The following is a 23,836-nucleotide window of genomic DNA, read 5'->3' as shown; positions in this document are numbered from 1 at the left end:
CTGTAGGCTCAACTAAGGCCTAATACTGACAGTTCGAGACAGATGTTCCTCTTTATTCTATTACATTCTTCATCAGAGGTTCTCATGTCCAGGCCTGGAGTCCCAGTTTAAACCAGTAACAGTTGAAACTATTCTCTGCTCAAACACACCTGATCTACTCGTCAGCTAACTAGCAAGGCCGTTCTCGAGCTAGGGCAGGTGTGCCCAGAGGAGCTGGAGATTCAGAACTGATCTAGAGGATGGTAGTGAACTTACTCCACTCTGAGTAAGCTCTACACCAGCATATATATGGTCTATTGTATGTAAATAAATATGCATAGAAGAACCACTTTTGCTTCCATGAAGAGCCATGTGTATGTAATGTAATAGAAGTGTGTGAGTGGGAAGAACCTTTAAAAGGCCAAGTGTGAGAATGACGACCACTTACTCATAGTAACATCCCCTGACTCATACTCATACTCTTCAATATAATCATTTTCTCTGAGTTGTGTGGAGGGTTCTTTTGTCTTTGTGGAGTATTTTTTGTAGACAGGAGTACTGATGAACCTGTGACTGGACCTTCCAAAACTGGTCTTTCATCACTGGTCTTGAGACACATTCACTGCACTCAGCTGATCTCCATTCCACTAATTGTGAGACTATAAGCACTAACTAAACTTTTTGATGATGTTCCTAATATAATAATACTAATTTTACTTAAAATTCCAGTCCATCCTAGTCCGTCTTCTACTCACTTAACTATTCACGGTAACAGAAATTCTGACCAGGAGTGCCCAAACTTTTGCATGCCACTGTACATCTTTAATACAACAACAACAAAAAAGAGAGTGTGCTGTGCTTGGACACAACTGGGTGATCCAACAGTCCAAGGACGCACATTCAAAGTGGTTGTGGAATGGATAAAGCAAGGCCTTTCCAAAGTCCTGATGTCCGCCCTATAGAAAAGGTTCACCTGTGCGTGCATTTTTTAGTATCACTGACAGAGACTGTAATGCTAATACTCTAACTCACTCTAATAAAACACCATTTTTGAGACATGAATGAGATGTAATTTCAGAAAACAGAGACAATCTGAACTAAATTCAATTTAACATCTGAAAGCATTATTCTCATAGATTTCGAGCACTTAGGGGTTTAAATGAACAAGTACTTCTTGTAAGATATTGTGACAATAAACACGTCCAAACCCTTTAACCCTTTAATAATTTTTAAATCATACCAACAGCTCTGCGAAACAACCTCACCAATTCTGGCTGGGCCACAAATACAATCTTTGGTGGGGTTAAAGACCTAAATTAAGTTTCCGTTGAGTTGAAATGCTATTTCTTTTTATGCATGTGAAAAGACAGCCTGCATGTAGCTTTGGAAGCAAAGCAGCTCATGTTTTTGTGGTCGAGTAAGCTAGTAAGCTAGTGGTCGAGTATGCTACTATTAGTGTGGTATCAAATCCCTGGTTTCCAACCTGTTTAGTTTTGATTGGCCAGATAGTTGGGGAACTCCGGTCCTGCAATGCTAGATTTCTGCAGTTTTTAGGTTTTCCTGCTCAAGCCCACCTGATTCATCTGACTCGTTATCTACTAGGTTTAGGAGATGTGTGTTAGAGCAGGGAAATCCAGTCCCTAGTTCCCCATCCCTGGACTACCACATCTAAGCCCTGCTAAGCTACGTGGCTTTTTTTTTAAACTGTGGCTCTAAATAGAAGCTCACTACAGTTTTTTTATCAAGCTGCAAAGAATTTCCTCGACGCCTTAAAATCTTGCTCCACCAGGCAACAGTTGCTATGCAAGAAAATATTTAGGGTGAAGTATGGAATGGTCAATTAAATGACACTTTATTACCATATAATAACATTAATAACTAAATATTTTAGAGTTTAAAGGCCTGAGTACATTGAACCAACAAACACTCAGATTTTGGGTTTTGAGAGTTAGTGTTTTGAACTTGACCAACCGAACCCATATAATGAAGGAGAACATTGTAGAACCTTGTGAATGGTATTAAGAGTCTACCAACAATCATCACTCATAAACCAACTAAACACTTTTTTGGGTTTGTGTGTTCTGGCCTTAAATGCAAAGATTTATTAGCGAAATGTACAAACTTTCAGCTGATTGCACTTAGACAAGACCAATGTAAACAGCCCTTTTGCTGCAAATGTGATGCAGGGCCAGACACCGATCTTGCTCATTCCTCATGGACAATGGTCTCCAGTTCACTGATATTCTTGGTTTGCCTGCTGTAGTCGGGTTCAGGTCATCAGGTGACTGAGACAGCAATTCCAGAATCATCCAGGACTTCTTCTGAAACCAGGCCTGTGCTTGGGATCACTATCCTTTTAAAAAAATCTGATGATGCCCAAACTTCAGCTTCCTCACAGAAGGCATGTTTTCTAGGATTTCCAAGGACTTCATAAACGTTCCTGATACTTGACAGAATCCATCTTGCTCTCCATACACTACAGGTTTCCTGTGCCAGAGGAAACAAAGCAGCCCCAGATCATCAGAGAAAGACTGCCATGCTTCCCTGTAGGTAGGGTGTTCTTATCGGCATATGCTTCATTTTACCACCACCAGACAGTGCTGATCCATAGGCCTGAAAGGTCTTCATTGCTTCATCGCTCTACAGAACTGAATCCCAAAAGCCTGGTTCTGGGCAGACTGGTTCAGTAAAAGTGTATGGCTTTGGAGACCTTCAGCGATTAGTATGTGCCTTACTGTGCCAACTGATTGTTTGATTGGTTTATAGCAAACAGCTGAAGGTTTGTAAAGGTTTGTACTAATAAACCTAACTTGCAATGGGGGTTGAATAATTTCAACTGCAACAGTATTAACCACCAATGGCCACATTTAATGCACTTCACTCATCGGCATTTATGCTAAATCAAAATCAGACACTTTTAGCTGCAAACCACTGTACATCTCAAATGAATCACTCAATGAATCTTTGTGACTGGTCCGATGAGTCAGTTATCACACGTACTGCACGGTGTAGCTCGACTTACAAACAGGACAGTACATTACAGTATCAGTCAAAATAACATTTATCATTTTTGTCATAACGTTGAAGCCCAGCATACAAAAGTACTGTAATTACGTCAGTGTTTTCCAACCCTGGTTCTGACCCACTGACATTTTAGTGTTCACCCTGCTGCCAACACTTCTAATCTAGCTAATCAGATCCTTAACATGCCCTTCCTGAGTTGAAGGTGGTGTATTAGAGCAGGGAACCACTAAAATGTCCAGGGTTGGGAACCACTGGTCTATGCAATGTCCATTTGGTGCTACAGAGACCCAGGCTGTCATACATGATATAATGAGTCAGTGATAGGTGAACTCTTCTATTAATCAGTCCTGATGTAACATAGCTACTTCAGGAGGTGGTAGCTACTATGGGAGGTACTGAATCAACCGAGCACACTGTCATTGAAGGCCAAACACACCACAGCCTTCTGATGGCCGCTGTACTCCCGCTTGATCTCCCCCGTCTCCACACACCACAGACGTGCCAGGTTATCGGAAGAGGCTGAAAATGAGCATAGAAAAAATACATTACGGAACAAGAATTAGAGAAAAGAAAAAACTGATAAAAAAATATTTTGTTACGTTTCCATTATTATTCCAGTATATAGCATTTATACCCTTAAAATAACAGCTCCAAAATCATGCTGATGCTCCACCGAATGAACTTGTGAGAACTGCATAACCCTTATTAGTATAAAGTCCTGTTATATTAATCTACCTTCATCAGTCCACATGCTTCTTCTACTTTCAGTCACAGTTCTGTATCCAGAAATACACGTGTAAAGCGCGTCCTTTAGTGGTCTTAAAAGGCCTAAACTTTAGTACACTAAAAATGAAGATCAAATTTTGCAGAATGTAGCCAAATATCAAATATCTGAATGAGCTTACACTGGCCTAGTCTTGCTACCAGATGTTCTGGGGTAGATACCTGACTCACTAGGGTAAAAACTTTACTCTCCATATGAATACAGTGATATCTGGTTGGGTGTGATGACTCCCATCTGTCAGATTTGCAGCATAACAAAAAAAGGGATACAGAGACTTATGGTGACTGATGAGGCATATAAGGTCATGTAGCCCAAGGCTACCAGTCCCAGATGTATGTACACTGCATAGACACAAGTACTGGGACAGCTGTCCATTCATTGTTTCTTAAGGAATCAAGGATATTTAAAAAAAAAAAAAAAAAGAGTTTATCCTGCTTTTGTTGGAATAACTATCTGTTATTTGGAGCTTTGCTGCAAGGATTTGATTGCATTCAGTGAGTGTTAGTGAGATCAGGATGTTGAATGACCAGCCCACCTCATCCCCAACTCTCAATCTCATCCCAAAAGTATTAGATGAAGCACTAACCATCATTCCAGAGAACACAGTTCCACTGCTCCACAGCTTAAAGCTCAAAGCTAGGGGGCCTTATAATCCTCTAGTCCATGCCTGGCATTGGGCATGGTGCCAATAGGTTCATGTTTGTCTGCTTCAGAGAGTCCTATTCTATCGTCAATGCTTCTGTACATGCTGTACTTCTGTACAAGCTGTGTGTGTGTGCATTTGCATCTGTGTCAGCAGTAAAGAACCTGCTTATCTAACCTTTAGGCCACAGCTGCCCTCTTCTTTACTACAGAGAGTCAATGCCATAGATGCCATTAGGCAAACTCAGAGGAAAGCCGTAACAACACTGTTATTGTTTTGGAAAATATTCTTTCAGCACACGTCAGACTCACGCCTCTGTCTGGCTGCTATGACTGTAGCCTTTGTTTAAGAAAGGTTGTCAAGCACATGCCTTAGAGAAAATTCAGGCAAACCGGCACACAGTTGGCCATCTCCACTTCCTAAAATGCATGTTTGAGTGAGACGCACTTTGAGTTATTCCATGCCTCACATGGCACATAAATGGCCCATTTAGCTCAATAAGGCCTAATAAGGCCTGTATGCCAGTTGTGTACATAACATGAATGTATGTATACCACACTCTCACCTGTGACAATGTACTGCGAGTCTCCAGAGAAGGCACAGTCCCACATCCAGCCACGAGACGTCTCTCCAGGGTTGTTGCTTTTAATGCTCAGCTCCGTCATCAGCGAGAAGTTGGAGGTCCTCCAGATCTTACAAGTCTGATCAGCAGAGCAGGTGGCCAGCAATCTACAGCAGTGTTAGAACCTGTTATAACAACTGAACTGGCCCATCTGTATAAGTATTAGAGAACATAACTAGAACTGATGCTGTACTTACGTGGAGTCAGGACTAAATTTACAGCGCAAAGAATAACGCTTGTGAGCAGGGATTTTGGTCTTGGGAATAAGCTGAGTCACCTCGTCACCAATTCCTCCTGCCAAATTCCACACGTAGCAGTTGCCCTGTGTGAGGAAACAAAGCAGACGTTCAATTGAAACCTTGGCTTTTAAAACCAAACCACTGGACATACAGGATGAGATTGCTCAAACTGTGAGTCTGAGAATGTAGGATATGGATACTGACTGAACTATTGACAGCAGCCATGTAGCTAGCATCAGGATCTATGTGCACGGAGTTGACAGACACCTCCGGCTCTGGGATGAGCTGCTCGTTGTGGTCCGTTTTAAGATCCCAGATGTGGATCACACCACTTTGGTCCCCAACAAACAATTCAGCCTGTAAAAAACAAAGAATACAAATATAAATACATTAAATATATATATATATATATATATATATATATATATATATATATATATACATATACATATACATATATATATATATATATATATATATATATATATATATATAACTACCAGACCATCACAAGCCAGCAAATGTGCCATCAGAGTCAGTTATGTCATTAACACGAGGTGTATTAAACACTTACTTGGTTGGGATGCAGACACACGCAGTTAATAGGTGCATTGACCTGGAAGATCCTTTGACACTGGAGATTTCTTGACCTGAGTCAGGAACACAGCGGGGTCAGATTATATCAAAAGCGCATTTTTCAAAAATTAAAATAACCCTTAGGCTGAAAACAGCAGCAGCTCTGTATCACCTGAGATCCCAAATACGTGCCATGCAGTCCTCTCCGCCAGTGTACATCCATCTCCCGTCCTCGTGAAAGCCGACCGATGTAATGTTTTTGCTAACACCATCATAATTAATTACTGGGTTTGGATTGTTAGAATTTAGATCATACATGCGTATGTGCTGATACCCTGAAAGCAGAAAAATCCCAGTGAAAATATGTACCTCATAACTTTAGTTACCTAATTTACATATTTGGTAACTCACCAGCTGCTGCAATCATGCTCCTGTCTGGTGTTACCTCTAGTGAATTCACCTGCTGATGTTGGAGTCAAGGTCAATATGAACTGGAAACCACAATGCTATCCTCCCTGTGTCCTCTCAGTGCGGTGTGAGAAACTTTTAGCCTTCCTCATCTTCACTCGGGTTAGGATTTAGCTTTCTCATGCGGCGCTTTGCCTTCTGATGTGCATTTAGCTCCAGTGTGGTAGAGGTGGTCCAGTTTTTTTTAAGGGAGCGTCATAGCTTTGGTTTTCTAAAGGGCTGGGTTTACGTACACAGGTTGGGGGCATAAATAAAAGAAGCCCTAAACGGATAAATCTAAAGTCTTGTGTGTTACAGATTAGGTTTTGAATTTGTTTAACTGGCTCATTTTACAGCTTTGTTTTTTTTTGGATATGCAGGTTTTTACCAAACTAGCTCACAAGATATATGTATACTGACATGTTTTAATCTAATATGAACTTTTATAAGCAAAGTTGCACACTCCACTGTATACATGCAAACATCCAGACTGGGTGCCAAAATCTGTAATGAGTAAAACATCTAGAAGCTAGAAACCTTCTAGACTCGAACTTACAGAGCCTACAGTACCTTCATCTGCAGTCTATTAATTATTATAGAATGAAATGACCGGAATGATGATGATGATGATGATGATGGCAGCTGCTCCAACTTATTTTACTAGCTAATGTTATATAGTGAATAAGCTCAGAGCAAATGATCACATCTGACAGTTCAATCACATTCAATGCATCAGCTTAGTCGACTTCAACATGCAGTCTCTGACAGCCAGACTGAAAGGATACGGAGTCCTGATGCTGGACGGTCCTGGTGCAGATCCCGCTGTGGGCCTGCCAGAACCGGACCGTGTGATCATATCCAGCGGTGGCAAGGATCACCGGATCACTCCCGACCGTGCCTTGGTTTACATTCATTATCAGTCAGGCAGTCTGAGCAGTGTGGACCCCAGTCCTGACCTGCGGACAGCTGCTTATATTAAAGACCACCCATGGCAGGACTGCTGGATCTCCGTACACCAGCACAATGCCTTTACCACAGTGATGTAGCTAGAGGTTGTTTGACACTAGAGACATTTAAAATAGTGTTTTGCTTGGGAGAGGAGATTACAGCAATCAGAGCAGAGTCTCTTAGCTAATTAAATAACTAACGTAGAAACCAGTTAGCAACAAAAAGCGTTGGAAAGGTTTCTACCGAGAAATTAACGAGTGCTTATCAAAGATCAATCCAAGAAAGTCTTTCTTACCTGTCAGCAGATCACGACCAACCAAGAGTTCAATAAAGTAATAAAGTGATAATTAATAAACAACCCGCTAAATCCACATTATTTACATGACCGACCAGCAGATGACCTCGCTAAACACATTCCCCCTTGAAACACGAGGAACGCTCAATGGTTCCGGGTAGAGCAAGGAGGGAAGAGAAATACCTTCAAGATATTAGATTTATTCATGAAGTAAACCGTGAAATAAACACATTTCATAAATACAAAAACACAAAAATACAACGCTTAAATAATAATAAATCAAATTTAGCCACTACGTATTATACTATATTATACTACCAAAACAACACAACTGTTTGGTTTCATTTCCTTTGTCTCATATCAGTCAGGTTCCCATCATTCAAGCTCAGATGATCAGGGCTGACATGCTTTGCTTCACTTCCACTGGATCAGCAAGGGTACAGGAGAGGATATTTGCCCTTATGCCGTTTTTTTTCAATGGAAAAACCTGATATATTTAACACAAAAAAACAATGTTTAGAAAAGAAAAACAGCATTAAAAGTAGAAGCTAAAAATCTAGTCTTGATATGAAATGATTAGCACATTCCTATAAGAACAACTTTATTATTATTATTATTTGTGAACTAAAGAATGCATCTTAAGTCTGTAAAATGCTCAGGATTTCGCATTTTACAGTCGCCACGAATTCTTCGCATAACTTTAAACACGTCTCCTTAGCCTCACCTTCTCACCACTATAACTGCTGGTAAGAAGGCGGAGAAAGGGAGACAGAAAAGGAGACAGACATGGCGAGTTACTGCAGCCCAAAATGTGGGGCAGTCGAGTGACTGAGTTTAATATATGATAGATGCTCATCTTAAGAGAAGAGCTTTAATTAAAACAGCTCAATTTAAAGACTGGCAGTGAACTGTTGGGTCTGAATAAAGTTTCAACATTGGATACAGTATTAGTATAAACAAAATAAACATAAATTGGTATGGTATTATCTCTAATTTTTATCCACAGTTTAATTGACTTTAAGTAACATTTATGACTGAGTAATTACATTTTTTAAAATGATATACCTTCAGATAAATTTTGCATCTCTCCAGTAGAAACCTCCACTTCATGGCCATCCGCTGAAGCTCGGTGTGACACAAAAACTCCTCTGACTGAAATAAAAATAAAGTTTGCTTTGTAAATGGATCCATGTTCAAAAAAGATTACAAAATAAATTCACTGTGGACCTCATACATCTATCAGCTCTTTGGATGAAATTTAAAGCATGACATGCTTTGTTAATTTTGGGATATGGGATAAATATGGGATAACAATTCATAGCTAACCAGTTTATTCATATTACCATAAATGTGTATTAAATAGGTTAATAAAGAAATGTATAATAATAAATCATAAATAATAAAGGTTTGATTAAATAAGATGATTTGCTTGGTGTGTACTCACAGTGCATCCCAGCGTTTTCTCAGCAGCTGTGCCCATCAGAGTGCAGGCCTTCAGCGTTCCAGTGTGATCGCTGATATCCACCAGCAGATTGAAGTCTACAGAGACTTCCAGTGATCGCCCTTGACTAGGACAGGCCACATTGCCGCAGGCCCCAACTTCCTCACTGACTTGGAACTTGCATTTGGTGCTAAAACATAAAGGTAGAGGAGTCAGTAGTTGATTTCTGTGGTGGACATAGTTGTCAAAAAACAGACCCCAACTTCCTCACTGACTTGGAACTTGCATTTGGTGCTAAAACATAAAGGTAAATAAGTCTTTCTGTGGTGGACTGTCAAGCATTTCATACTCACCACCTGCTGCAAATGACTCTGGAAATGGAGGAATCTAGTCCTAGAGTTGTAATGAATGCATAGATCACCCCATGGAAGACATCAGAACTTTCTTGAGCTTTGGTTTTAATTTGTTGCACTGTCAGTACATCACTAATAGATTCCACTGAGAAGTAAAATGGAACGACACAGATTTAATATTAGGGATCATGCTCCTATTATTTAAAAACAATATACACATAGTGTCACTGTCTGTCGCACAAAAACCTTTCATCTCCACTTTTGCTGTTCTTCACTTTTTGACATTTCTTGAATCTGGCAGCTCTTCCTTACTATATTACAAAATTACTACATTATGAATGGACTGACTGAATTACACTGACATTTTGTGGGTTTTGTGTGACAGCAATGATAAGTAACGCCCTAAAACATACAAGGAACATTATCACTCTCTTGCTCATCTAGTCCTCCACTTTCAGATATTTCTCTTGCGTAATTAAACAGCTGGTTGGCTTCAGTCGTATCTGAAAAAGAAAAAGAATTTCAGGCCGAATCTCACAGTGACGAGCATGTCCACTGGATAACAATGGTATTTTAACAGGAGAAGTTCAAAAGAAAGGGAGTACAGCAGCACTCTTACCAGGATTGATGGTGATGATTGTTTTTGAGGTGGCTGTTGCCACCATGCTGTTGCGAAATCCATCAAAGCTGATGCGAGCGTCCGCAATGAAGAGCACTAATTGTAAAAGCAAAGTATGGATCTCTTAACCTGAACTCAATGAAATGCATTTGAAAACATTGGTTATCTTTGGTGAATTACCATACCTGTCTCTCGTGGTGTCAGTGCCTGCATTAGCTGAATTGTCTCTCGATCCCAGCTATGAAAGAAACCATTAGTACGAAGTGCAAAACAGTACAAAAACATTTACTCTAGACATACCATACGAGAGGGAAGGACGCCAAAGTTTCATCAAACAGCTTAATCTCGAGTCTCTGCCCATTTCGTCCAGCTGAAGTAGTGAAGAACTTCTGCTCTCCAACCTCCAAGAAATAAATTAATGCCTGATATATGAGACATCTTCAAAAATGATTTTGCCAGATAATAACTCCGCTTTGTGAGTTTCCTACCGATCGCACAGCAGCGAGAATGTTAATGAAATTCCCATTTAGGCTTTGCCCATTTGCAGTAATGTCTCCCAGTGAGTAGAAGTCCCTTGAGTCCTTCACTGGTATGTGGAAAAGAGACAGAAGCTTGGTCTCTGCTTCTAAATCTGAACACATCCTTATGACTGAATGGGTTTCTGTCACCAGCAACCTGTAGAAACTGTGCACAAATCAACAGCCTTTGAATAGTTTTAACATATAATGTTTGTTAAAGCTTTCTTTTGAACATTTGGTTTCCCTTTGTTTTCACTGGTGTGGAACCACTGTGAGCACAGGGACAATTAAATCTAAAAGTTATTATATGGTAGCTGTTATATTTTCATTTAAAACATTCAGAAAAGATAAGTGGCTCTAAGTGGCTCAACAATCTAATGTAGGCCAGCACTGGTGCGATGGAGCTGGGGACCTGGCGCTTTTCTCAGAGCATGTTGGCTACTTGGCAATTTGAAAAGAGGTGGTGGCTGGCTTTGTATGTATTGGAGTAGACATGTGTTAAGTCCTTACCCCCGTAGTGTCAGGAGCATTGCTAGTGTTAGGGGAAGCTACTAACAGGTGGGTTAACTGGCAGTACCAAACTGGGAGAAAAAGTGAAAGAAATTGACAAACAAATGTATATATACATATATATAAGTTGCACCTATTGCTGACACAGATGTGCAAATGCACACACACAGCTTGTCTAGTCCTTGTAGAAAAGTACTGCCAAAAGAATAGGACTCTCTAGAACAGATAAATATGAACCTCTTGGCACCATGCCTAATGCAGCACTGAGCTGTAAAGCAGTAGAACTGTGTTCTCTGGAATGGTGGTGCTCCATCCAATATTTCTGGGGTTGAGGATGAGGGGGTGTAGTGACTATTCAACATCCCGAAGTCACTAATGCTCTAGTAGCTGAATGCAATAAAATCCTCACAACAATGCTCCAAAATCTAGTAGAAAACCTTCCCCGGACAGTAAAGAAAGTATTCCAACAAAAGCAAGATAAACTTTTAAAACCCTTGATATATAAAAAAAACAAAAAAACAAAAAAAACAACAACAATGAATGAGCAGGTGTCCCAATACTTTTGTCCATATGGTGTACATAAATTGGGACTATAAATACATGGAATCCCATTACAAAGAAATGTAACATGCTTTGTATCCCTTATGCATATTACATTTCAAATATCATAAAGTATTGTTTTAAAGATCCATTACATCTTGTTGCCTATTTTACCTCAAGGTTGAAGGACAGAATCTGTCTTCTTTCTCAGGATCTTTGGTGACAACAAGCGGATTTTCAATGACAACTGAAAAGCAAATGATAAGAGCTAAGTTCTAGTTACACGGTTGTCTATCAATATGCTGCAACACACAACTGAACTATGAAAGTTATTATAAGCTATGTCTCACCACAATCTCCAATTCTGATCCGGCTGCAGAGTCCTTGAACATAGTCCTCTTTGCCCCATGAAGACACATTAATGGAATGGTCTGGGGAGTCTTTAATAGTGAAGCTGAAAGTGAATCGTTCAGACCCAACATCTGGAATTGGAAGAGCAACTTTAGTGATAAGCTATAGTGACAAATGCAGACCCATAAAGTTCAAATGATTCAGGAGAAGTATTCATCCTGAACTTTCAAACTTTACGGGCTTAGTGCTAAAACTGCAGTGATGGAAACAGTGTAGGAAACATGAAACAAAGTCATGAATGAATGAACTCATTTAACGGTTCTGAGCCCGCTTACTTCTTCGGTCAGGAAATCCTCTCGTATCAGTCTTTGCAATGATAATTCCAAGCACATTCTGAAAGTAAGAACATTGGTTTTAATCATGAGCTGCAAGAAAACCTTTATGTATACTTTACAAGACACATTTGTATGTATGCACATTTGTATTATGCATCATAATTAATATATGCACATTGTTCTGCATATTTAAAGTGGGTGTTAACTAGTTATATTTACTCAGCTACTATTACTTCTACTCAAGTGGGCTTATAAGGGAAAAGCAGTCTCCCTCACTTCCTCCAGATTTAGGTAATTCATTTTTAGTGTTTAACCCATTGAAGCCCACAGACAACTGTTGCAATTGTTTACAAATTTCACAAATGAAAGTGTTTAACTGTAACCAGTAATATATGATAGAATACAATGGAACTAATGTCTACCAATGAGGTTTTAGACTAACAAACTTTATCCACCGAAATGCACCACGGTGCGCCACAGGTCATTCCTACCTGTGGCCATCAAACTCTAAAACTCCTCCCTTAATGTGTGACATTATGGTTCATCTGTGAAATACTCAAATGATACTGTGTATTTGTGCAATAATTTCAGAGGTGCAATATTTGAATGCTTTATACAGTGTGTGCAGAATTATTAGGCAAGTTGTATTTGAGAGGATTCTTTTTATTATTGAACGACAACTATGTTCTCAATCAACCCAAAAGACTCAAATATCAAAGCTTAATATTTTTGGAAGTTGGAGTGGTTTTTTTTTTAGATTTGGCTATCTAAGAGGATATCTGTTTGTGCAGGTAACTATTACTGTGCAGAATTATTAGGCAACTTAATAAAAAACAAATATATACCCATCTCACTTGTATATTTTCACCAGGTAAACCAATATAACAACACAAAATGTAGAAATAAACATTTCTGACATTCAAAAACAAAACCACAAACAAATCAGTGACCAATATAGCCACCTTTCTTTACGATGACACTCAAAAGCCTTCCATCCATAGATTCTGTCAGTTGCTTGATCTGTTTACGATCAACATTGCGTGCAGCAGACACCACAGCCTCCCAGACACTGTTCAGAGCGGTGTACTGTTTTCCCTCCCTGTAGATCTCACATTTCATGAGGGACCACAGGTTCACACACAAGTTCAAGGTATCGCACACCTTGTGCTTTTTGATACTCCAGTAATGTTGCAGCTCTGAAATATGGCAAAACTGGTGGCAAATGGCATCTTTCCTCAATTCATGGGCAGTTCTTTTGCGGCTTTTTTTTCCCAACACGTTTCTTGCGACCCTGTTGGCTATTTGCCATCAAACGATTGATTTTTCAGTGATCACGCTTCAAAAGTTTGGTGATTTCAAGACTGCTGCATCCCTCTGCAAGACATCTCACAATTTTTGACTTTTCAGAGTCCGTCAAATCTCTCTTCTGACCCATTTTGCCAAAGGAAAGGAAGTTGCCTAATAATTAAGCACACCTTATATAGGGTGTTGATGTCATTAGACCACACCCCTTCTCATTACAGAGATGCACATCACCTGATTTACTTGATTGGTAGTTGGCTTTCAAGCCTATAGAGCTTGGAGTAGGACAACATGTATAAAAAGGATGAGTTGATTAAAATACTCATTTGCCTAATAATTCTGCACACAGTGTACAGCATGTTCTATATTTATGATCACGGTTACTATCACTTTGTCACTTTATTATATTCACATCATTTATAAACATATATATATTTAATTCATTCTCTTTTTGTTTCAATTTTTTATAGAGTGTTTATTTATAGAGTGTTTATTCTTACACAAACAGTTGCAACTGTAACAACTGCAATTTCCCTCCTGGGATCAAAAAAGTATTTCTGATTCTGATTTATTTTAATACACTGAGAATTTCCCCACTCTGGGACTAATAAAGGACTACCCCCTTTCTACTCATATTTAATAAATGTTTTAATACTGGAGACATTTTCTGATAGGTGATTTAGGCTTTTATCTAATATCATACCTACTGTTTAATACTGGGGGCATTTTCTGATAGGTGATTTAGGCTATCATCTAATATCATACCTAATGTTTAATACTGGGGCATTTTCTGATAGGTGATTTAGGCTATCATCTAATATCATACCTACTGTTTAATACTGGGGCATTTTCTGATAGGTGATTTAGGCTATCACCTAATATCATACCTACTGTTTAATACTGAGGGCATTTTCTGATAGGTGATTCAGGCTTTTATCTAATATCATATCTACTGTTTAATACTGGGGGCATTTTCTGATAGGTGATTTAGGCTTTTATCTAATATCATATCTACTGTTTAATACTGGGGGCATTTTCTGATAGGTGATTTAGGCTTTTATCTAATATCATACCTACTGTTTAATACTGGGGGCATTTTCTGATAGGTGATTTAGGCTTTTATCTAATATCATACCTACTGTTTAATACTGGGGGCATTTTCTGATAGGTGATTTAGGCTATCATCTAATATCATACCTACTGTTTAATACTGGGGGCATTTTCTCATAGGTGATTTAGGCTATCATCTAATATCATACCTACTGTTTAATACTGGGGGCATTTTCTGATAGGTGATTTAGGCTATCATCTAATATCATACCTACTGTTTAATACTGGGGGCATTTTCTCATAGGTGATTTAGGCTATCATCTAATATCATACCTACTGTTTAATACTGGGGGCATTTTCTGATAGGTGATTTAGGCTATCATCTAATATCATACCTACTGTTTAATACTGGGGCATTTTCTCATAGGTGATTTAGGCTATCATCTAATATCATACCTACTGTTTAATACTGGGGGCATTTTCTGATAGGTGATTTAGGCTATCATCTAATATCATACCTACTGTTTAATACTGGGGGCATTTTCTCATAGGTGATTTAGGCTTTTATCTAATATCATACCTACTGTTTAATACTGGGGCATTTTCTGATAGGTGATTTAGGCTTTTATCTAATATCATACCTACTGTTTAATACTGGGGCATTTTCTGATAGGTGATTTAGGCTTTTATCTAATATCATACCTACTGTTTAATACTGGGGCATTTCTGATAGGTGATTTAGGCTTTTATCTAATATCATACCTACTGTTTAATACTGGGGGCATTTTCTCATAGGTGATTTAGGCTATCATCTAATATCATACCTACTGTTTAATACTGGGGGCATTTTCTCATAGGTGATTTAGGCTATCATCTAATATCATACCTACTGTTTAATACTGGGGGCATTTTCTGATAGGTGATTTAGGCTATCATCTAATATCATACCTACTGTTTAATACTGGGGCATTTTCTGATAGGTGATTTAGGCTTTTATCTAATATCATATCTACTGTTTAATACTGGGGGCATTTTCTGATAGGTGATTTAGGCTATCATCTAATATCATACCTACTGTTTAATACTGGGGCATTTTCTCATAGGTGATTTAGGCTATCATCTAATATCATACCTACTGTTTAATACTGGGGCATTTTCTGATAGGTGATTTAGGCTATTATCTAATATCATACCTACTGTTTAATACTGGGGCATTTCTGATAGGTGATTTAGGCTTTTATCTAATATCATATCTACTGTTTAATACTGGGGCATTTTCTGATAGGTGATTTAGGCTATCATCTAATATCATACCTAATGTTTAATACTGGGGCATTTTCTGATAGGTGATTTAGGCTATCACCTAATATCATATCTACTGTTTAATACTGGGGGCATTTTCTGATAGGTGATTTAGGCTTTTATCTAATATCATACCTACTGTTTAATACTGGGGACATTTTCTGATAGGTGATTTAGGCTATCATCTAATATCATACCTACTGTTTAATACTGGGGCATTTTCTGATAGGTGATTTAGGCTTTTATCTAATATCATACCTAATGTTTAATACTGGGGGCATTTTCTGATAGGTGATTTAGGCTTTTATCTAATATCATACCTAATGTTTAATACTGGGACATTTTCTGATAGGTGATTTAGGCTTTTATCTAATATCATATCTACTGTTTAATACTGGGGCATTTTCTGATAGGTGATTTAGGCTATCACCTAATATCATACCTACTGTTTAATACTGGGGCATTTTCTGATAGGTGATTTAGGCTTTTATCTAATATCATATCTACTGTTTAATACTGGGGCATTTTCTGATAGGTGATTTAGGCTTTTATCTAATATCATACCTACTGTTTAATACTGGGGGCATTTTCTGATAGGTGATTTAGGCTATTACCTAATATCATACCTACTGTTTAATACTGGGGCATTTTCTGATAGGTGATTTAGGCTTTTATCTAATATCATACCTACTGTTTAATACTGGGGCATTTTCTGATAGGTGATTTAGGCTTTTATCTAATATCATACCTACTGTTTAATACTGGGGGCATTTTCTGATAGGTGATTTAGGCTTTTATCTAATATCATACCTACTGTTTAATACTGGGGGCATTTTCTGATAGGTGATTTAGGCTTTTATCTAATATCATACCTAATGTTTAATACTGGGGGCATTTTCTGATAGGTGATTTAGGCTTTTATCTAATATCATACCTACTGTTTAATACTGGGGGCATTTTCTGATAGGTGATTTAGGCTTTTATCTAATATCATACCTACTGTTTAATACTGGGAGCATTTTCTGATAGGTGATTTAGGCTTTTATCTAATATCATACCTACTGTTTAATACTGGGGCATTTTCTGATAGGTGATTTAGGCTATCATCTAATATCATACCTACTGTTTAATACTGGGGGCATTTTCTGATAGGTGATTCAGGCTTTTATCTAATATCATATCTACTGTTTAATACTGGGGGCATTTTCTGATAGGTGATTTAGGCTTTTATCTAATATCATACCTAATGTTTAATACTGGGGGCATTTTCTGATAGGTGATTTAGGCTTTTATCTAATATCATACCTACTGTTTAATACTGGGGGCATTTTCTGATAGGTGATTTAGGCTATCATCTAATATCATACCTACTGTTTAATACTGGGGGCATTTTCTGATAGGTGATTTAGGCTATCACCTAATATCATACCTACTGTTTAATACTGGGGGCATTTTCTGATAGGTGATTTAGGCTTTTATCTAATATCATACCTAATGTTTAATACTGGGGGCATTTTCTCATAGGTGATTTAGGCTTTTATCTAATATCATACCTACTGTTTAATACTGGGGGCATTTTCTGATAGGTGATTTAGGCTATCATCTAATATCATACCTACTGTTTAATACTGGGGGCATTTTCTGATAGGTGATTTAGGCTATCACCTAATATCATACCTACTGTTTAATACTGGGGGCATTTTCTGATAGGTGATTTAGGCTTTTATCTAATATCATATCTAATGTTTAATACTGGGGGCATTTTCTGATAGGTGATTCAGGCTTTTATCTAATATCATACCTACTGTTTAATACTGGGGGCATTTTCTCATAGGTGATTTAGGCTTTTATCTAATATCATACCTACTGTTTAATACTGGGGGCATTGCTGACATCCCTTCGTTTGCTGAACGGCTGTAAAGTAACTGTGGAGGCTAGCTTAGCCAAGTTAGCTTGCTAGCAATGTTGGCTGTGTGTTGGGTCTCACCGGGTGTGAGGTACTGGGGCTCAAATCAGATATGGGAACACAGTTCGGTAGACGAACACACGCCATCTTTCGACCTGAAACAACAAGTAAAAAAAACACTCGTGAAATGAATAAGAACTTTTAAGCTAATATTGGGCCCAGAGTGATGGTCCTGTTAGCCAGTTTGCTAGCGCTAGCTATCTAATGAGAATGAGCTACAGCCCTGTTTACAGCAGTGGAGACGGCTTATGTTCGGTACCTTCAGCTAAGTTATATCTTACCAAACATCATTTTAAAAAGCTGCCACACATAAATGTTAAAGTGTGTAGAGGCTAGTTCAGTAGTTATTAGTCTACAGCTGAAAACCACACACTTCAGTGACTAAGAGAAGCTAACGGAGTGAGCCTCTGGTGGAGGATTGGCCTCAGAGCCCTCAGGACTCTCCTCACCTTGAAGGCTTATGGTGCTACATCAGTTTGCATAGTATACAATAGTAATAATTTTGGACATAATGAGGTTTGTCAACAACTGTCAAATCATTGATATATTATTAAAAACATTTTTATTTTTGTAATAAAGAATAATTAATCAGTTTAGTAATTAATATGATAATTACTTATTAATATATAAGTTTAATCAGAATATAGGACTGATATGACTTGTTTAAAGCTGTAAAAAAAGGAAACTCATGAAGAGGTTGCTCAATTATGGGACAAAACCATGAATACACACACACACACACACACACGCAAAACACTGAGCACTTTATTAGGAACACCGTCTTCAGTTCTTCATGGCATGGATTCCACAAGATGTTTAAAACACTAGATTTTGGTCCACGTTGACATGATTGCTTCACACACAGATTTTTCTTTTTGGACTTTCATACTGCAGTTCATCTATTCTACCACATCCCACAGCTGATCTACAGGATTCAGATCCTGAGACTGGGAAAGCCATTATCAGCCATTACTTTTTCTTTTTCTTTGTGACTTGGAAGTAGCCATATGCACATGATCAGCAACAATGTTCAAATAGTCTGTGGCATTAAAGTGCTGATTGATTGGTATTAACAGGCCCAAAGCTTGCCAAGACTACCAGCCTGGACTGTTGGCACAAAACAGATTGACTCTGACCTTTGATCTGTGTTCCTCAGCAGAAATCGATAGCAGTAATCGAGATTCAGCAGACCAGGCTACATTTTTCTGGTCTTCTTCTGTCCAGCGTTGGGGAGTCCGCTTCAGCCCGTTGTTCACCGCTGCAGCCTCAGGTTTCTGTTCTTGGCTGACAGAAGTGGAACCCAGCGTGGGCCTCTGCTGCTGTTGTAGCCCATCCGCCTCAAGGTTCTATGTGTTTGGATTCTGAAATGCTTTTCTGTTCACCTCACAGTTGTACAGAGTTATAAATAATATAAATAGTCATATATAGCACACATTGCAGGGTTTCACACTCTCCCTTACATGAAGTCAGGTGTGGCGGCTTCTTTTGACACGTTCATGAGGCAGCACTTGAAAAAGAAACACTGATGACCCAAGTGATAGTCATAGTTCTTTTATTCATTTAGGAGAAGCAACATCTGGCAAGTGGTTTATGTACCTCAGTGGAGCCTGAAATCACAGTTTTAGGTGGGCCTGAAGCACCAGTGTAGACATCGTAGCATGATCCCTCACAATTCGTGTAGTATCCATGATTTTTTTTTAGGAGCAATATGGATTCAAATAGGACTAGGAACATATAATTATTTCAGTGCAATTGACTGTAGTGCTGTATTACTGCATAGATTGAGCAAATGTTTGGTTCAGCAAATATGAAAATTACACCACACTCCAAAGAATTAAAAGTTAAGTAAACATACAGGGATGTTTCCCCAGACAGGGATTAGCCTGGCACTCTAAGGAAAGAAAAACAAGACTAACATGGTTTCCTTGCATTTGGTTCTCGGAGATGACAAGTTCTGTGCAGAAAGCTTTAAATGGACTTAAATGGATTGAAAATGTTGTGAAGTTCAGGACTAAGATTAATCCCTGTCTGAGAAACAGAAACAGAAAAACAACAACCAAAAAAAAATAATAATAAATTAGAAAGAGTTTAGATGTTATTACTACTTGAGAATTTCCACTTGTAGCAAATCATTTTTGTTACAGTGGTCTTAAAACAGGATGGTCATAAACATCTGTACACAGGACCTTCCATCTGGCTTTTTCCTGTACACTTCATCAGCTGAGCATCCCTTTTTGTGCGATCAACAGTAGCTATAGCAAATCATGCTAGAGCAAAGAGCCAAGCCTCACATTATTGTTTGTCAACTTTATCTGTAAAAGACATTCAAGCATTTCATGACAATGTGAACACACATTTATACAGTATCACCGCTAACTCAGTGTGCTTACACTTAATGTAGTAATGTAAATGACTGGTGTCTAATTTACCTTTTGGGACAAACTTCAGTGAGTGGCTGAAAATTCAGAAGCGTGATAATCCTTCCTCTGGGCCGTCATTCAGAAACTCATGACCTAGTCCGTTGCCACACTTGCCACACAGAACCTGCACATAAAGCCAAACATAAGTACTGATGAACTACACCATCTCAAGATCTTAATGATCTGTGTACAGTAGTAGTAAATAAATGTGACTTTGGCTTTATAATAATAATAATAATAATAATATGTACTGATAACTCCATATTCTATATTTAGTGTACCTTATAGGCTGTGAGAGTTTCCATCATTTTGGTTACACTGTCTTCACGGATGGTCTCAGTGAAGGCAGGCCAGGGAGAGGAATGGTCATATTTGGACCTGCTTGAAAACAGTGGATGTCCACACTGGGAGCAAGCGTATATTCCTGCAGATGACAAAATGGGAAATCTTTACAGTACGCACAGGCCAGGCAAAACATCTTGGAGAATTAACCAATTTAATTCTGTCTGGGAAATGTTAGTAAAAAAACTAACAGCAACTGCACAAAAGTCAGAAACCACCATTCATTTATTTAATTTCCAGTCTACATGGCCACTAAGTAAAAGTTTATAATAAGTAAATAATCCATTTGCATAAGGAAGAAGAAAGACAAAGACAGAAAAGAGGAAATGGGACCCCTAGAATCTGTACATGATCTGATATACTAGACCTAAATAAAAAAAAAAATAATACAATTCTGTTTCTGTTTATGCTTCCACTGGGAGAAGATGACTCAGCACGGTGGATCAGAAAGTACCTGGCGCTGATCAAGAAGTTGGTGTGGTTGGTGTGGCACAACAGATAGCACCACTTCCTGCTGCTGTGTTACAACACTATGTGCGAGACCAGGGTTCGATTCCCTGCTGCACTACACCAATAAGAGTCCTTGGGCCAGACTCCTAACACTACATTGGCCCACCTCTGTAATACGACTAACCTTGTAAGTCGCTCTGGATAAGAGCATCAGCTAAATGCCATAAAATGTGAATGTAAATGTAATAAGAAAAGAAAACAGATCAAGCAATGGACAATGGATAGGACATCCCACAGTCTAGAGGTAATCATGACTGAATATGTTTGGGATGAGTTGGATGGTGATGAGTGATGGCTTCTGAGGCTGAACTTTGAGGTGTGGAAAAACCTCCCTGCAGATTTCTGCAGAAACACACTTCTGAAAGTACGTTTTCTGAAAAGAATGGAAGCAGTAATAAAGGTAAAGAGTGAACCGACTGAATACTGAAACATCTGATATTTGAGTTAGTTGTTGATGCTTCTGAATAATTTTCTGTTAATTATCTAAACGGTTTATTTAATTGAAACAGAAAATTGAAGAGCTTGTACTTAATGAGCATTTTGATTGGAAATTGGTCTTGGATTTCTGCACAGTTCTGTATTATCATGCTGTTTTTTTGTTTTGTTTTTTGTCACTAATGTGACCTGTTTAAATCTACAGAATCAAAAGTAGCATCAGTGGATTAATCAGACCCAGATACACAGATACAAATAAACCAACACTAATAACTGAACTGATAAACAGTAATCCAAACTGGGACACAATGCTGATATAACGATGCACATTGTTGACATTGTGTCTCTGTGTAGATTAACGGGATAGCTACCTGCAGTAGAGCTCTATGAAAGCAAGGAACTGGGAGCTAGGATTAGCAACAGCAAGTGTACCACTAGTCTCCTGTGAGTATTATTTAGCTAAAGTTAAACAGAGTTTCTGTGGCTCATAATAAACTTCATATAAAACGACCTATATCTACGTTAAAGCCCAGTTAAACTTTGGTTAAGGGTCTTCGCTATAAATCCAGGACAACAACATTTGTATGACAACTGTGATGGATTCAATGGGTTAAATGGGTGAATCTTATTACAGGAAAACGTTCAAGACAAAATAGCTACTAAACTGCACCATAAAAATCTTAAAAAAGAAAAAAAATCAAGAAAAGAAACGAAGCTTTTCTGCACTTTACAATTTTGAAATTAGATACATAAAGTTTGCTGCCAGGCTAGCTTAGCTACCTAGCTAACCCCCTTACATCATATAGCTACGCAAGCCAGCTTACGTCATCGTTACCAGAGCAACGTCAAGCGGGGGAAACACACATTCAGTCCTTTACATACCCGGTTTAAAGTGGTCTTTATACACCTCCTTCCCGAAAAACGAACAAAAAGACATGTCGTACTGAAAGACCCCCTGTGCGCTGCTCAGGACCTCAGCTCAGTGGGAATGGATCCAGGCGGACAATAATATTCCGGTCACGTGATCGTGACGCCGCTTCACAGGGCGAGACTATTGCCAAAAGAGACTAAGGGCCAGCAGGGGGCAGCGTGTCCACACGGGACTCACAGGATTTGACTGTTCTCATTTTCCTGAAGTATTCAGACACTTAGGGCCCTATCTTACACCCAGCCAACAGTCTTTATATTTTCACGCCCTCCGCCTGCGCCGTTTAAATAGCAGCGGTACTTGTGGTGGTCTCGACATGAGGTGTGTTCAGGTACATGTCTGGCGTGTTGCTATCTTGGCTATGGAAAACACGGGCGCGCCACTGACTGAAAACAGCCTAGCAAGCAGTCAACAGTCAGCAGCTAGACGTTCATCAACACAGGCGCGCACCCAACGCGCGCACCCAACGCGCGTACACCCCCGCTAGGCCCCATAGAAATAGCAATCAGCAAGTCAGAGCGCGCCTGTCTCTTAAAGGGAATGGAAAGTGACAGGCTGATCGGTTTATTGCACCTTACGCCCAAAACACACACATGATTAATTAAGAGACTTAGTACATAACTTTAACATCTTTTTTAGCCCGTTGTTACCAAAGCGCCCTAAATCAAGCTGTTGACTGTTGACGGCTCGACTAATGATCGCTAAAATAGGGCCCTTCATTAGTAATAGGGTGAGTTCATTAGTAATTCAGTTCATTTAGGGAGCACCCATTGCGTCCACTGGCGTTCAATTAAGCACACACTTTGTACGATCTCCATAGAAACGCCTTGCCAGCAGAATAGGGCACTCTGTAGCAGCCAGGCATGAGCAAAGGGCCACCATGCCCAGTGCCAACCATAGGCTAGAAGCATTTCTCATCCTCTTTAGCCAGTGTTGACATAATTCTTGACCAACAGAAATGCTCTAAAATGACTTGGAATAAAATGATTTTACATTGACTTCCATTGAAAGTTTAGAAGGGTTTTTGCTTCTCCTGTAAAAGTTGCTATTTTGGAGATACATGTTTTTCATTTGACAGCGACAATATATACAGCCCCTAGCACTGGGCTGTGAGGCAGTGGAACTGTGTCCTGGACCGATGAGTGATAGAGCTCCATCCAGTACATTTGGGATATGTTGGAAGTGATCCTCCAACATCAGGACCTGAATCCACTAATGGTTCTGTGGCAGCAATGAATGCAACCAACTCTTTGCAGCAGTGGGCTTAAAAATTGTCCCTAAAAGAGTAGAGGGGGGCAGACTACCTGAAATGAAATGAAATGTTGTCTACATATGGTCCTATCAAAATCACTAAACG

The 23,836-nt window shown here is 38.9% G+C and overlaps 3 protein-coding genes across 4 annotated transcripts; all 3 read right to left on the bottom strand.

Moving 5' to 3' along the window:
* Positions 1 to 2,826: 2,826 nt before the first annotated feature.
* Positions 2,827 to 7,694, bottom strand: mlst8 (MTOR associated protein, LST8 homolog (S. cerevisiae)). 2 transcript variants are annotated; one of them, XM_072667773.1, is made up of 9 exons: positions 7,558 to 7,694; positions 7,100 to 7,280; positions 6,279 to 6,330; positions 6,040 to 6,202; positions 5,866 to 5,941; positions 5,496 to 5,648; positions 5,250 to 5,374; positions 4,996 to 5,159; positions 2,827 to 3,522 (listed from the first exon to the last, which is right to left on the bottom strand). In XM_072667773.1, exons 2-9 carry the CDS (start codon positions 7,226 to 7,228, stop codon positions 3,404 to 3,406), a joined length of 981 nt encoding a protein of 326 aa, XP_072523874.1. In that variant the 5' UTR covers positions 7,229 to 7,280; positions 7,558 to 7,694; the 3' UTR covers positions 2,827 to 3,403. The 2 variants fall into 2 exon arrangements, with proteins under 2 accessions (XP_072523874.1, XP_072523875.1); XM_072667774.1 differs by having other exon boundaries at positions 7,100 to 7,270.
* A 52-nt stretch (positions 7,695 to 7,746) lies between these two features.
* meiob (meiosis specific with OB-fold) lies at positions 7,747 to 17,931 on the bottom strand. Its single transcript, XM_072667772.1, has 13 exons — positions 17,866 to 17,931; positions 12,225 to 12,282; positions 11,889 to 12,020; positions 11,713 to 11,785; positions 10,459 to 10,654; positions 10,271 to 10,371; positions 10,156 to 10,208; positions 9,971 to 10,066; positions 9,765 to 9,854; positions 9,352 to 9,496; positions 9,002 to 9,188; positions 8,623 to 8,709; positions 7,747 to 8,044 (listed from the first exon to the last, which is right to left on the bottom strand). Exons 1-13 carry the CDS (start codon positions 17,929 to 17,931, stop codon positions 7,943 to 7,945), a joined length of 1,386 nt encoding a protein of 461 aa, XP_072523873.1. The 3' UTR covers positions 7,747 to 7,942.
* Positions 17,932 to 19,379: 1,448 nt separating this feature from the next.
* On the bottom strand, positions 19,380 to 22,554 carry msrb1b (methionine sulfoxide reductase B1b). Its single transcript, XM_072667306.1, has 4 exons — positions 22,434 to 22,554; positions 20,546 to 20,688; positions 20,274 to 20,388; positions 19,380 to 20,156 (listed from the first exon to the last, which is right to left on the bottom strand). The coding sequence occupies exons 1-4, from the start codon at positions 22,486 to 22,488 to the stop codon at positions 20,137 to 20,139; spliced, it is 333 nt and encodes a 110-aa protein (XP_072523407.1). The 5' UTR covers positions 22,489 to 22,554; the 3' UTR covers positions 19,380 to 20,136.
* Positions 22,555 to 23,836: the final 1,282 nt, after the last annotated feature.

The sequence above is a fragment of the Salminus brasiliensis genome, chromosome 22 (assembly GCF_030463535.1).
Source record: "Salminus brasiliensis chromosome 22, fSalBra1.hap2, whole genome shotgun sequence".
Lineage (NCBI taxonomy): Eukaryota > Metazoa > Chordata > Actinopteri > Characiformes > Bryconidae > Salminus > Salminus brasiliensis.
Note: the sequence above shows the minus strand (reverse complement) of the source record. Positions and strands in the feature narration are given on the sequence as shown.